Genomic DNA, 16,134 nt, shown 5'->3' with positions numbered 1-16,134 from the left:
ATAGAGAAAGAAAGGAAAACATGATAAAAAAGATAAGAAAGAAAAAATTATAGACTAATCTCACATGTGAATAGCCATGCAAAATCCTAAATAAAATGTTAGCACGTAGAATTCAGCAGCAGAAGAAAAGAAGAGGAGGCTGCCAAATACATTTATCTAGGGAATACAAGATTAGTTCAACATTAGGAAATCTATTCTCAAGATTGATTGGTCAAAGAAGAGAAGCTATATTCATATCTCAATAGATGCTAAAAGGCACCTGTACAATACAACATGCAGTTTTTGTTTTAAAAAAGTAACCAAGATAGCACAGAAATAGATGTCAAGGATAGATTCTTGCATTATATATATGTAAGTATAAATATACATTTATATAAATAACTTCCAACCAAAAGCCAATATCATGTTTATCGATGATACTTCTAGAAGCATTTAATTTTAGTTAAAATCATGAACAAGTTTAAGATGTTTAGGGTTACCACAATTATTTAGCATTGTTTTGGAATTGCTAATTAATATAAATTAGACAAGAGAAAGAAAGAAAAACTGTGAATATTGGCAGGAACAAGGCAATGTTTGCACTGATGGGAGGTAATGTGACTGTGTGCCTAGAAACCCCAGAATATCAATTGAAAAGCTGTTAGAAACACAAGGAGACTCTATTAAGTGACCACAAAATTAATTAATTAACAAAAATAGGTGACTGCTTTTCTTTATACATGAAATAGTGTGATACACTTTTATGATGGGAAAAAAATCACAACTTTAATAGAAACATAATAGATACTATATCTAAGACTAAACATAAATGTGCCAGACCTATAGGAAGAAAATGCTAAAACTCCAAGGAACCTAAAAAAAAAAAAGTAAAAATAGAAAGCATATTGCTTCCTGATGTAGGGATACTCAACATAGTAAAGATGTCAGAACTCCCTAAAATAAGCTGTACATTCATGCCTTTCTGATTTAAACATCAACATTTATAGATATATACGTACATGTGTATGTATGCATACATATTTTTAGAACTTGAACAAATGATACTAGAGTTTATCTGGAGGAACAACCATGTAGAAATAATGAGAGAGAGAGAGAGAAAGAGAGAGAGAGACAGAGAGAGAGAGAAAACAGTAATGACAGAGGTAGCTATCTAATGGTCTAACCAAACATGCAGAATATTAAAATGCAAAAGGAAGATAATAACAAAACAGTTTGGAACTCAAGGGAAAAATAGATATATACAAAAAAGGGTCCAAAATGAATATACCTATACACAAATTTGGGTAACATTTTAAATGAGTGGGAGAAAGATCAGTTAGTCAATTGGGATATTTGAATATTGGGATAATTTAGATAACTCTCTGTGAAAAAAAAAAAAAAGCTGGACTCCTACCTCACTTCTTATACCAATAACTATTCTAGCTAGATCAAAGATGTAAGTATTAAAGAAAAAGAAATGGAAGAAAGAAAGAAAAAATCGAAGAGTATAGGAAGGAAACAAGAGTAGATTTTATTTATAATCTTGAAATATGGATGACCTTTCTAAGCAGCACATAAGAAAATGAATACATTTTATAATACTAACATTAAAAACTTTTATAATGCAAAAAGAAAACAAAATAATACATAAAAACAAAGTCAAATGAGAACTAACAAAGTGAGCAAAATACTTGCAACACTCTTGACTAGTTTCCCTAATTTACAAAGGGTTCTTAAATATCAATCATAAAAAAATGGACAACCCAAAAGAAAACAGGGGTAAGAGGTGATCACATAGTTCACAGAAAAAAAATAAAAATGTCACTTAAAATATGTGAAAAACTATCCACCCTCAATGCAGTGAAATCCCATTTTTTACCTATCCAATTGGAAAATAGTTTGATAAAACCAGTGTTGGCCAGGATGAGGGAAATAGGACTTAAACATTTGTTTAAGCTTCTGTGAGTAAACAGTAGGTGTATATATTTGTTGGCTACCCGAGATGTTTTGATACAGGCATGCAACGTGAAATAATCACATCATGGAGAATGGGGTATCCCTCCCCTCAAGCATTTATCGTTTGTCTTACAAACAATCCAGTTACACTCTTTTAGTTGTTTTTAAATGTACAATTAACTTATTATTGACTATAGTCACTCTGTTTTTTTGGTCAAATAGTATATCTTATTCATGCTTTCATTTTTTTTTCTTTACCCATTAACCATCTCCACTTTCCCCACCAGTCCCCCACTACCCTTCCAGCCTCCAGTAACCATCCTTCTAATCTCTATCTGCATGAGTTCAATTGTTTTAATTTTTAGCTACCACAAATAAGTGAGAACATATGATGTTTGTCTTTCTGTGCCTGGCGTATTTCACTTAACGTAATGATCTCCAGTTCCATTCCTGTTGTTGCAAATGACAGGATCTCATTCTTTTTTAGGCTAAATAGTACTTCATTGTGTACTTGTACATATTTTCTGTGTGTACACATTTTCTTTATCCATTCAACTGCTGATGGACACTTAGGTTGCTTCCAAATCTTAGCTATCATGAACAGTGCTGCAACAAACATGAGAGTGCGGATATCTCTTCAATAGACTGATTTCCTTTCTTTTAGGTAAAGAGAAAGGGGCTTTTAATATCTTACTAGTGAGTATATAAACAGACAACATTTTGGGAGTGCAATTTGACAGTATCTATCAAAATTTCAAATGCACATATCCTTTTATCCATGAATCCCATTGGTAGAAATTTACACTACCATTTCCTTGTTTCATTTGCTGTTGTTTTTATTTGTTTTGCTTGTCATCCTCTCCCCCGAGGCCTTGTTAAAATAGCAAAAACTGGAGTTACAGCCGAGACGTACATTAATAGAAGACTGATGAAATAAATTTTAGTATTACAAAAATGTATATAAGTATTATTTGAAAAAAATGATTGTGCCCAGAAGGGAGTCATCTCTAAGGCTCCTCTGATAATGACAACAAGTTGCATGCATTATAGACACTCATCTGCCTCCTTCCTGTGACTCTTCTCCTTTTCATTAAAAATGGCCCAGCAGGGACTCCAGCACCTTGCAGGTGGAGGGGTAGAGTATGGTATGGACTTTATGTCAGAGAGAGACCATATCTTTTGTCGGCTTTTCAAGAAGATTCATAACCACAAAAAGCTCAAGAACCATTTTTGGAGGGAATTTCTGCATTGGGTCATTGGGTGGGAAGTTGGACAATGAGAGCACTTTCACCTCTGAAATTCTGTTTCTTTTCTTTTTTTTTTTTTTTTTGAGACGGTGTTTCACTCTTGTTATCTAGGCTGGAGTGCAGTGGCGTGATCTTGGCTCACTGCAACCTCTGCCTCCGGGGTTCAAGCAGTTCTCCTGCCTCAACCTCCCAAGTAGCTGGGATTACAGGCACACACCATCACATCTGGCTAATTTTTATATTTTCAGTAGAGACAGGGTTTCACCATGTTGGCCAGGCAGGTCTCAAACCCCTGACCTCAGGTGATCCGCCCACCTCGGCCTCCCAAAGTTCTGAGATTACAGGCGTAAGCCACTGCACCCGGCCTGAAATTCTGTTTCTTTTACATGCACACACGCACACACATACAGAGTGGGAGGGGGGACTTGCCTCTTGCTCTGAATGTCTTCTGACCTGCTGACCTGGGTATTCCTGCAATTGTCCAGCTGTTGCTCCTATGTTGGGCGCCGAGGAGGAGGCCCACAGGCCATATCCATTGGGAAGAACTGTGACAAGTTTGGCATTGTGGCTCACGAGCTGGGCCATGTGGTTGGGTTTTGGCATGAACACACCCGGCCAGACAGAGACCAACATGTCACCATCATCAGGGAAAACATCCAGCCAGGTAAGGAGGCCTGTGTGGAGTCTGGAAGGCACCGGTCGAGAAGGTGGCAACCTCAGGGACAGGAGGGAGGGAAGGAGGGGACTTGCTGGGAGCTGAGCAATGCTAACTGCTGAATATGGAGCAATGACTCTGTTGTACAGGCCCTTCTCACCAGTCTGACCACTGTCCATCTGTGGCTTCCTGGGAGGTCATCTGCCATAGCTTGTAGGTTGGAGCAGAAGCAAAATGATTTTCCATGTTTTAAAGGACATTGAAATCTAACTCCATTTCCTGAAAGGAACACAGTCGACCAGAACACTGTTACAGCATCAGAGCTGATAAGCCAAAAAAAAAAAAAAAAAGAGTTCTCCTGGCTGCTTTTATGAGTTATTTTTGCTGACTTAGGCAACATATTTTCTGAAACTGAAATACAATTAGGACATGAACACATGTAAAAACAGTGTTTCTGCCTAGAAACATTCTGCCCCAAGGCAGATAAAGTGTCTAGATTAAAAAAAAATACTCTCTTATGTCAAATAATTTTATATGGAAGTTAATATTGAGCATGAAAAGTAGCTAGTTGAAGAATATGATTGCCTTACAAATGCTTTAGAGAATCTGAATTGTGAGCTATTTAGGATTGAACTTAACTCTCTGATTCATTTTCTTTTGTTTCTTCAAATTGCAAGATCAGGTTTTTGTTTGTTTGTTTTGTTTTTTTGTTTGTTTTTTGAGGCAGAGTCTCACTCTTGCTGCCCAGGCTGGAGTGCAGTGGCGTGATCTTGGCTCACTGCAACCTCCGCCTCCTGGGTTCAAGGGATTCTCCTGCCTCAGCCTCCTAAGTAGCTGGGATTACAGGCACCCGCCACCACGCCCAGCTAATTTTCGTACTTTTTTTTTTTTTTTTTTGAGACAGAGTCTTGCTCTGTCACCCAGGCTGGAGTGCAGTGGTGCGATCTTGGCTCACTGCAAGCTCCGTCTCCTGGGTTCACGCCATTCTCCTGTCTCAGCCTCCCAAGTAGTGGGGACTACAGGCACCCACCACCATGCCCGGCTAATTTTTTGTATTTTTAGTAGAGACGGTGTTTCGCCATGTTGGCCAGGCTGGTCTCGAACTCCTGACCTCAGGCGATCCACCCGCCTTGGCCTCCCAAAGTGCTGGAATTACAGGTGTGAGCCACGGCACCTGGCCCAGAGTTTTTTATTTTTATTTTTTATTTTTTGCGGGGGCAAGCAAGTTGATAACTAATCTGTCTGCAAACTTACTTTAGAGGTTTGAGTGGCATTTGGGGATAGGTCTTGGGTGGTGGGGTTGGGAGAACACAGGGCTTGCTGGAGGTTTCAAATTTCTAATTATTAAAAACAACAAGAACCACTACAAGCCCTGTTATTTGACTGACTGGGCCAAGAGAGCCCTGGGAAGTTGTTATGGGCCCTCCTTCTCCTTCCTCTGCCTCCTTTCAGGTGCCCGACTTGGTTTTCAAAGGGCTTAACACAGTGTTGTGTCACAGGTCAGGAGTATAATTTCTTAAAAATGGAAGCTGGGGAAGTGAGCTCTCTGGGAGAGACATACGACTTTGACAGCATCATGCACTACGCCCGGAACACCTTCTCAAGGTCGGAATCTATGCTTATGCCTCGTCTGTGTTTTACTGTGCCTGCGGCAGGCTTGGGTTGGATTCCTGGAGGTCTGCGGAGAGTGGGTCTCTGCATGCTCCTAGCACGGCTGGCCTGTCTGTCCTTGAAATACAGTGGCCTCTGCGCTGCAGTGAAATATAATCTAATCAGGTTCCCGTTAATAAGATTGAATCCCATTGTGAAGCTAGCATTCCATCATGCCCTAATGTCACAAGCAGCAAACTGGAAAAGGGAAGTTATCGAGAGGTTGGCTGGGATAATAACTTAGAGGCTCTGTGTCAAATTTCCAGTGGGTGGGGGGAGTCTTTTTTCTAGAAGCATGGTGGTGCTCACCAATTCTCCTAGCAGAGGTTTGGTTTATTGGAAACTAGGCGGTGTCAAGGCTGGGAGGGCTGTAAATCATCGATTCATTTTAGAGCTGAAGACAATGAGGCTCCAGCCAGCTCTCAGATGGACAGGTAGCTGAGGACTGGAGTGAGAGCAAGGATCCAGGTTCCCACCTGCAGGTCACAGATGATGGAAGCCGCTGTATTCAAGTAGGGCTGGGCCGTTTATTTATGGCTGGCATGGGCAGGGTCTGTTCTGATGAGCTGTTCTGATGTGCTGCGCCTAGCAGACATTAAAGATTTTCAGCATTTTCCCTGCTTCTAGACCCTGTAAGTGCTTTGTGTGCAGAAGTTTTTCCCTACTTGTCCCAGTTTTGTAGTTCTTTCTACCGTTGAGTTAAAGGAGTCACAGAGAACAAACATTTTCTCTCTTGGTACTTTCTCTTCAGTCTCCTGTTAAAACCAGCTGTTTGCTTGTTTATTTATTTAGTCTTTCCCCCAAAGTGATCTGTGGTGACTTCCAATATACACATGAGGTAACAAAGATAAATAATAGGTGAGAAAACTGGGGGAAAGGAGAAGGAAAAATATGGCTAGAAAGCTAAGTTGAGGCCCAGAATAAGTTTAGTGCTCAGAGTTATATGCTGTGAGGTCATGTACACTTGGTTAGAGTTGGCAGCAAATCCTGCCCTGTGCTTCCTAGCAGTCACAGCAAAGAGGGAAATAATCCATTCCGTGAGTCTCCATGTCCATAAAGATGAAAGGAATTCATTTGCTCAGAAAACATATGGCTCTTGGGAGTGAAAGGGACACTGTTTGCCAAGGGCTCCTTGGTTCTTGGGTAAGGCTGCCAAAAGCATCCTGTTGATGAGTTTGTTGATAGGACTATGGGAGAAATCCTCTAAATCTCAGCATCCCAAGTTCTCAGGGGGTACTGCTCCTCTGGCCACACAGCTGCTTTAGTCATGATCTCTATCCTGCACCTAGACATGAGCTATAATGGGTGGAGTTGTGTTAAAGCTGGCATCTTCGACAGCACTTGGGAGTGGCGTGAAATTGAGCCTTCCTGGCCTCTTTGACCTTCTCCTGGCTCTTTTCCAAAGATAGTAAAAGAAACATGGTGTGATGAAGAGACCACTGAACTGAGAGGCAGAAGCCGGGTTCTAGTCATAGTTCTCCTGTGACCCTTGCCTTTGAGGGAGGCAGACAGTAATTAGGGGCAGCTGTGTGATGGTTAAATCTCCACCTCCACAGGCCTTGGTTTCCTTGTGAGAGGGTTGGAGTAGATGTTCTCTGAGCCCCTTCCAGCTCTAACCTTTCATGTTGCAATTTCTCAATCCGATGCAGATGGGTGAGGGGTTGACAGATATGATCTCATTCACTGCCATACAGGAAATATGAAGCTGGAAGGCCCTCCTCTTCCAGATTAGGAAACTGAGACATTGAGGGATCCACCCTGAGGCTGTGTGCAGGGAGTCTCAGGATGCCAGTGCAGTGTGCAAATATCCAAGGGGGAGGCAATGCTTGGGTCTTGGGGTGGGCTGATTCACCTGTTTGGGAAATGGTGCAGGGAATAGCCAAAGGCCCACCCCATCATCCAGGAGTTACAGGCTGCTACTAGAGACCAAGTATCAATTTTGTCAAGGAATCTATGTCAAGTTGGCCCAAGGGAGAAGCTTTTTCCTTGGGTCTTGTTTCTGTAGCTGCCATAACTCTTCATATTGCTTTTTAATTTATCTATTAATAATTATTAATTTATATATTCATATTAATTTATATATTCAATTTATATATTCATATAATTTATATATTCAAATGAGATCAATATTCATTTAATTTATCTATTAATAATTATTAATTTATAAATTCATATATTAATTTATATATTCATATATATACATATATATTCATATATATTCATATGTATCTGTTGCATTCCCTTCTCTGGCAGTAGACTGAGATCCTTGAGGACAGAGACTATCTCATTCTCTTCTAGTCCCCAGCACCCAACATAGTGCCTGGCACCTAGTAGGTATTCAATAGCCATTTGCTAAATGAATAAATTAATGAATGAGTTCAAAGGGGCCAGGAGGACCTGCAATGGTGGGGAATAGGTGAGGGTAGAAATTTCCATTATGCTCATTGCAGTTCTTTCCATGTGCTCACCAATGCGATGGCTACTTTATTAAGGTGAATCTGTAAGTCTGTACCATGTAGGGCATTTGTGTGCTGTAGGGACTGCACCGCCTTCTCACCGCCTGCTCCGTGCCAGGTACTGCACAAGCTCTGGAGCCAGAGGCCAGTACAGGATGCAGGCAGAGGATCTTCCAGCACCAGCGTTTCTTCTTGTCTTTCTTTTTGAAATATATATATGTATTTTTTTTTCTAGGATTGCTAGCTCGTAATACCATGCCTTTTGTCCCTCAGGGGATAACCATTTCTAATGCTATTGTCAATGTGAACCATCAGCCCAGACCAGTGGAACTCCATGGGCCAAACCCATGAAATAAAAATTCCTCATCAAAATTCCCCAGAATCTCTAGGAGGGAGATCAGCAGGGGCAGCACACAGGAGGATGGGCAGCTAGGAGCAGAGCAGCTCGCCGAGGGCAGGCAGCCCCTCCTGCTACTGTTACATTAGCTACTGCTGCAGAGCAATTGACCCCCAAGCTTAGTGACTTACAACAGCAGCTTATTATTTTTGATGATACTGTGGGTTAGTTAGTCAGGCTTGTTCTTCTCTGGTCTTTCCTGGGATCACTTACAGCAACAGTCATCTGACAGATTGATTGGGCTGGGGAGTCCAGAATTACCAGTCACATGCCTGGCACTTGGTGCTGCCTGTTCATGCCCCTCTGTTCTCTCTGGGAGCCCCTTGGTTCTCCTTCATGTGGCGTCTCATCCTCCAGTAGGCTAGACCAGGCTTTACACTGCATGGGGACTCAGAGTTCCAAGAGAGCAAGCGGGGAAGCTGCAAGCCTCTTAAGGCCCCAGCTCTGGAACTTGCATGACATCACTTCTGCCACATTCTATTGGTCAAAGCAAGCCACAAGGCCAGCCCCAAACTCAAGCAAGTGGAGAAATAGACTCCACCTCTTACTGGGAGGTATGGCAGCTTCACATTGCAGTAGGATATGGCTATTAGGAGGAGTGACTTTTTATTTTAACAATCTGCCACTGCTGCCTTGTCACCTCTGCCCCAGAGTTCAGAATGGTTTCAGCAAATCTGTTTTATTGCAGGTGGATAACTGCATTGTCCTTTCTGCCAACTTTTTACCTGGATTTTCGGAAAACAATTTTGTTCACTGGGTTTTCACTGGGGGCTTTTCTATGAGCATTTTATCAATAGTTTCCCCACTCCCAACTCCATGTCATTACTTCTGGTCACAAAGACCCTGAAGCTGGCCTGTACCTCATGTTGGATTCTGTAAAAGGGCAGAATAGAGCCCATGGAACATATGCTGATCTGGGGAGGTGGGCAAATGCTATACCCTGCTGATAGGAAACTCAATCCTTGTGTCTCTTTACGATTGAGCTGTCTCCTTCCAACTTCATTCTCTCTAGTTTATTGCAGTTCTTCTCCCCTCCCCCTTGGTTGGACCCAGGCTGTGGGGAGCGGTCTCTTTGGAGGTTTTGCTGGGCAAAGATCCAGGAGATGAGGAGAGAGTTCTCTTGTACAGGGGCCTCTTTGTTTCAGAACTCAGAGCTGACAGTTTTATTCCCTGAGGCATCTGCTGAACTCTGTCTTAGTTTAGCAGAATGTCAATGCTAAGAGTTGTCCTACATGAAAGAGGGAAGGAACGTCACCGCTGTAGTTTACACAGGGGACGGCTCTTGTAGTAAACAGCAGGAAGCTCTTGCTGGCAGCTTAGGATATGCAAGGGAGGACGTCCAGCACCAAAGAGCGGTCTGAGTGTGAGCCAGTGTTGTTCCTGATGTTTTGGTTTTTGAAGTCTGCAATGTTCTTAGCTCTATAATTTAATGTATCATAAGGCCTACTGTTCCTTGGGCAGCAGGAAACACTGGCTGGAAGGAGTAGGATTCCCAGAGGTGAGCTCCTGGCCTGCCTCTCCATGACTAGCTCTGTGCCCTGGGAAAGTCACTTAAGCTCTGCAGGCTCAGTCTTCTCCCCTGTAGAGTGAGAGCTCTTGTGATAATGGCACCTGACTCCTAGGGTGTTATGAAGATGAAATGAGTTGGTGCAAGGAAAGTGCCCAGTGCAGGGCCTGGCACATCGGAAAGTCCTATGAATGATGAGTAAGTGCAAGAACATGGCCTCTGTGCCCCAGGCCCACTGGCAAAGTCATCTACGTGATGTGGCCAGGTAGCGTGGGGTGCTTATAGACTGTGTGATCCTTATGCTTGTGCTGCAGAATTCCTTTCTGCAAGGGAACCAAGAAAATAATTACAAAAGGACACACCTTTCGTTAGGGCAGAAGTGCCTGTTTTTGGAGTAGCTAATGATTGAATTTAGGATTTTCCGCAGAGTCATCACTTGTGGTTTAAAATGTGGTAAAGTCAGTGAGGGAGGCCAAGGATTCCACTAAAGTTTCTCTACAGGAGTCCAGACTCAAAAATGAGGCCATGGGAGCTAGAGAAAGACAGGTCAAGGGTTACATGTTGGGTACAGAGATGCCGAACAGGAAATCAGCAGATGATCTATACTCCCACAGGCTAAGGTTGGAAAGTGAGCTTGAAATCTGATTTAGAAAAAAAAGTCTGCACAAAAACAAAAAGATAAAGTGATGTAACCAGGAAGAACCAGGGGTAATAGGTATTTTCTAATGTAGTGCAGAATTTAGGGAAATAGAAACAGTGCTTGAAAGAGACAGAGAGAGAGAGAGAAAGAGAGAGAGAGAGCATGCACAGCTAATAGCTAGGTGACATATGTACATTTTTGCTTCCATTTTGGATGTAAATAACTATTTTGCAAAGTTTTTAAAAGACAGTCCTTTATCCTGATTGCATAATTTAATTCAAGAAGCATTTTTTGAGGTCTGCTGTGCTCTAGTTTCTAAGGACAGAGATAAAACACCCAGTCTCTCTGCCTGAGGAACTTACTTTTAGCAAAGAAGACAAATACCATCACTCCTTAAGAAAAACAATACAGTATGATAAGAAGAGACTACACAAACGATTAAGACCCAGAGCAGGGAATGATAAACTCCAGATGGGAGGAGTAGAAAAGGCTTGGGGAAGACTTTTAATAAAGACATCTGATGGGGTTTTGGAGAATGAATAGGAGTTTGCAAATAGACAAAAACACAGAGGGCATGGGCAGCCTAGGGAGCGGATAGCATGTGCAAGGGCATATTTGGGGCCTACAAGGAGCTTAGTGTTGCTTAAAATAATGACATATGCTTTATTCTTGTTAAGTATTCTTTTGGTTATGGGATTAAAGAGTCAGGCTGGAGAGGAAGGCAGAAGTCAGTGAGCAAACAGCCTAGAGATCCAAGTGGTGACTGGAAGTTGGTGAAGCGTTCTAAGCAAAGAAGGCACGTGCCTCCCCTTGCATTCTGGGATGATTCCATTGCAGCATTGTGGCCAAGGGGAGCAGTAGAGTAGAAGTGGCTGAGTCTACAGGGAGAGAGGCCAGTTAAGAAGCTACTGGAAAGAGTTCAAGAATGGGGTGTTGATCACTTGAGCTATGGCAATGGTCTGGGAACAAGGAGGAGGGTATGGGTTCAAGGGGTGCAAAAAAGGTATAGTGGACAGGACCTGGCTCCTGGTTTGGTAGGAGAGTATGAGGGAGAGGGAGGAGCTGAGAATGTCCTCAGATTCAGGCTCAGGAGACAAGGATCATGGAGTGAGCAGGAGAAGGATGGAATTGTGATAAATTTGGTTTTGAGCATGTTGGATATAAGAGGCCCATAGGACAGCCCAGGGGGAGGTGTTATGAGGCATCTAGGGCTCAGCAGAGGATCCTGGGCTGGAAACAGAGGATTAGCTGTGAGGCTGCAGATGATGGTTAAAAGCCGTAGGAGCAGATGGAATATGGAGAGAGAGGACAGAGGGAGAGGGCAGAAACCCAAGGGGCATCACTGAAGGGGAAGCAGAAGTGGTTCTTGTCTCACTGCTCAGAGACAGCCGTGGCCTGGACCCAGGGAGAAGACAGTAAGGAGGGAGGAGGGCATTGGAGGTCAGTGCTGGAGAGAGGGCAGACGGAGATTGGAAGCTGTCTACTGGCAGATGAGTGGTGACCGTTGCTGATGGGGTCAGATCACAGTTGGATTGAGAAGTGAATCAGAGGTGAGCAGTTGGGGAATGGAGACAATATTTTCTAGAAACTTGGTTAAGAAGGGAAGGGAAAAAACAAGGTGGTGACTGGAGGAGACGCTGATTCAAGGAGAGGCCTAACATCCAGGAGAGGCCCCAGATAGAGGGTCTGGAAGCAGAAGAGGAGGCTCAGAGCTGGCAGCAGACAAGGCAGCAGGCGGGGTGTAAACCATGCCCACAACAGGGCCAGTGCTCAGCTGGCAACCTGATTTCCACTTGTCTAGTTTAGAAATGAAGCTGTCATTTTAGATTTCAGTCAAGTAGGAGTAGAATAAGATGTTAGAGACAGAAGGGGCTGCCATGACCATCTCAACAAATTTCTTATTGTTTAGTGGGGTAAACTGAGACTTAGAGAGGCTCAGAGAGGGGAAGGGTCTTGTCCAAGCACACGCAGGCCTAGTGTAGAAATCTCTAGTCCAGGGCTTTTTTCACTACTTCTTGTTCTCTGCATTTATCTCATTTTCCATCTGATTTCCCTCTTACCAGCAGGGCCTCCAAACTGGGATCACCAATTCATCAACCTGCACTTGCTGACCAGCCCCTGAGAGTCTCACATTGGACCAGTTCCCAAGCTCTCCCTGGGGTGGCTCCAGGACTTAACTACACACAGTACTTCCCAATGCACAGCTGCAGGGGGCGCCACTCACACCGTGGTCTCTCCAGGGTCTGGACCTGTCAGGACTTCATGAAAATGCTCAGGACACATCCCTAAGGAAGCCCCTGGGCTACCGCACTAGGGCATATTTTTACACTTGGCAGAGTCATCTTCCCACTGGAAAGCGAGTAGGCAGCTGATGAGATGGAATGTGAAAATGCTAGCATGAGCGAAGGAAACCTCTTCAGTCATGCCAGCCTGGGAGAGGCAGGCCAGGGGGCAGGAATGTTGATGGGGTTATGGGCAAGGGAATGAAGCCTAGAAATCCCAGCACAGACAGCCTGATGGCCTTGACTTTTCTTTTTCTGTCTTTTTTCCTTCCTGTAGAGGAGTTTTCTTAGACACCATCCTTCCCCGTCAAGATGACAATGGCGTCAGGCCAACCATTGGCCAGCGTGTGCGGCTCAGTCAGGGAGACATAGCTCAAGCCCGGAAGCTGTACAAATGCCCAGGTAACTATGAGCCGTGGGGACTGCCAGCACCTCCCTAGCATCTCCAAAGCACAGTCCCTATGCTGGGAAAACAACTTGGGGGACCTAAAGGGACTATTCCTTGGCAGCTTTAATTTCTGGTGTCCTTCTGGTAGGAGGTGCTAGGCAGTATAGAAAGGTGAAATGGTGTCATGGTAGCAGGCAGTGAAGAGAATAATAGGTTTTAGAGTCCATTGGCAATTTCATGAGAGGCTTCAGACTTCTCTGGCAAAGCCTTTGTGTCCAGAAGGGGAAGAAGGCATAACAGAACAACAGTAAATAGGGGTGTACTGCAGTGTGTGCCCCATAACAGTAAGAGCACCTCTCCTTTCTCTGGGACTAGGGGATGTGGGTTTGGGAAAACAAGAACCAAGCTGGATTTTGCAGGAAGACAAAGAGTGAGGGAGAATGCTTTTGGGAGGATGGAAGTCAGTTTCCCAAATGCTACAAGGTGGAGGGAGTCTCAGTGCTATTAATGAGCTTGTTGCTTTGGTCTTGGGGCTTTCCTGGCCATCCTAGGTGCTGGTCAGTGGCCAGGAGTCTGCCATTGAAGATGGGACAATACTGGGATTGGAGCAAATGCCTGTTCCCTGGCCCGTTTGGAAGCGTTCCTTCCCCTTGGATTTGTCCCGTTTATCTTCCATCCCCTTGGCTTCAGCAGCATCATCATACACACACCGTCTGAGCTCTTCTAGACCCCTTTCAGCTCTTGAGCCTCAATGTAAAGCACTGGTGAGGGCAGCTGAGTTTTTACTACTGATGGGTCAGAATCCATTTCAGTGGTTTTAGGAGGATAGAAGGAAGTTCCATTACCAATAGCCTTTCCCAAACTTAGAAACCAGACACAGAGTTTGATCATGGGATGAAGTATTTGAAGTGAGGACCATCTTAGAAAATCTGGGCTGTCACATTACCTTACTAAGCAGGACCCGAGGGATGCAAAGGGCTGTGTGGGGCTTGCTTCCTCAAGAAACTTTAGAAAATATGTCCGTCCAGCTATTAGTCATCTGGGGGAGTGTTAGGGCTGAAATACAGGACACACATATCATATAACCTTACTGAATTGAACGGGAAACCTTATAGCATACCCTGGGAAATGCCATCGTATTTATTCAGTTATAACATTTATGCTGCTCACTTCCCAAAAGGATTCACAGCAAAATACCATGGAGCCACACAGTAATGTATCTGTTCTTGCAGAATGTTGATGATTATTCTAAAATAATTTCCATGGAACCCTTGGGGGTGTTGACTGCCAGGCATAATCCTCATGATGCCTGGCAGTTGTTCAGTAATGTGATATTGAAGCCCCGACATCCAGGATTTCCTGAGGCCGATAATGGGCAGTTCTCCACATATCCCTTCCTGCAGCTCCAAAAAATATGGAGCTTCCAGTAGTTCCGAGCAGTAACTGAAAGCTCAGTCAGTCGCCATGCAGAGGTTGAACTGCATGTAAGGAAAAGATGCCTAAGGATGCTGGATCTCCACATGTTAGGGTTGGCCACATAAGAGGAGGGGCTCTCAGCAAACCAGTGTCTTTGTCTTTGGAGTCTGAATCCCCAGGCATTAGAGAAATACAAAACCTGTAGTTTCCAAGGATTCATACAGGTACCCTTCATTTGTGAGGACAAATTAGGGGAAATACTTTTCACATACATAAAGACTAGGTTCTAGACTCATAACCAACCCTCAAACATTCAAGGGCAGAATAGCCTGCTATAGAAGATTCCAGCTCCCTGTGCCTCTGCATTTTTTTGTTTTCTTGACTGCTTGATAGTTCTTTCAGAAGTGAGTAGCAGAAAAAGAAGAGGAAAGATTTAAACTAACAGCTGAAATAAGTTTCAAAACATTTTTTTCTTTTTGTCTTACCTACTTCCACTTTTTTTTTTTTTTTTTTTTTTTGAGACAGAGTCTCACTCTGTCACCCAGACTGTAGACTGGAGTGCAGTGGCGCAATCTCGGCTCACTGCACTCTCCCCCTCCCAGCCTCCCAGGCTCAAGCGATTCTTCTGCCTCAGCCTCCCAAGTAGCTGGGATTACAGGTGCACGCCACTACCACCCAGCTAATTTTTGTATTTTTAGTAGAGATGGGGTTTCCCCATGTTGGCCAGGCTGGTCTCGAACTCCTGACCTCAAATGATCCACCCGCCTTGGCCTCCCAAAGTGCTGAGATTACAGGCGTGAGCCACCACGCCTGGCCTCTACTTGCATTTTCATGTTCTCTCTGCCACCGATATTATTATTAGCAATAATAATGGCATTATATATGAAGCACTCACTACGTGCCAAGCACTGAGCTGATCCATTTCATGTAATGCACACGATTTCACTAACCCTCTCAGGTAGGTCCTGCCCATCTTACAGATAAGAAAACTAAGGTCCAGCAAGTCTAGGAAACTTGCCCAAGCCACACAGCTGGCCAGAGAGCTAAGATTCATGACCTCTAGGCCATGTTCAGTCCTGAGAGCCTCAGAAGAAATTCCTGGGCGTTCCTTTTTGACTCCTAGGTCCTACTTGTGCTTTTGTTAGCCAGAAAACATCAATCTGCTTGCTACACTTCTCACCAACCTGTTCCGAGGGCTTTGGCTGGCAAAGGGGTATGTTTGCTCCGCTGCCCCGTGCAGGAGCTGCTTGGGCGGGGAGAGGTGCATATGCCACATCACAGTTGTGATTTTGCTTGTGCAGCGTGTGGGGAGACCCTGCAGGACACAACGGGAAACTTTTCTGCACCTGGTTTCCCAAATGGGTACCCATCTTACTCCCACTGCGTCTGGAGGATCTCGGTCACCCCAGGGGAAAAGGTAGGTGGGAAGCCCCCTTGGCAAATGGGACGGCACTCCTTGAGTTGGGTGAGGTGGGAGGAGTTCTTATTGTTAATAGTAAAAATAACAGCTGTTCGGTTATAAGCACCCACTGTATGCCAGGCATGGTGCTTTTGCTGCACG

General features: G+C 44.0%; 1 protein-coding gene across 1 annotated transcript in view; it reads left to right on the top strand.

The window, feature by feature from the left end:
* The window catches only part of TLL2 (tolloid like 2), a 150,650-nt gene that overhangs the window by 88,934 nt on the left and 45,582 nt on the right, over nucleotides 1-16,134 (top strand). The window contains exons 6-9 of the mRNA XM_016919000.4: nucleotides 3,668-3,846; nucleotides 5,337-5,442; nucleotides 13,047-13,171; nucleotides 15,875-15,990. Of these exons, the coding sequence (XP_016774489.4) occupies nucleotides 3,668-3,846; nucleotides 5,337-5,442; nucleotides 13,047-13,171; nucleotides 15,875-15,990 (526 nt within the window). The remainder of the gene's footprint in view (nucleotides 1-3,667; nucleotides 3,847-5,336; nucleotides 5,443-13,046; nucleotides 13,172-15,874; nucleotides 15,991-16,134) is intronic.

Source organism: Pan troglodytes, chromosome 8, assembly GCF_028858775.2.
Source record: "Pan troglodytes isolate AG18354 chromosome 8, NHGRI_mPanTro3-v2.0_pri, whole genome shotgun sequence".
Lineage (NCBI taxonomy): Eukaryota > Metazoa > Chordata > Mammalia > Primates > Hominidae > Pan > Pan troglodytes.
This window is presented reverse-complemented; position numbering and strand designations above follow the sequence as displayed.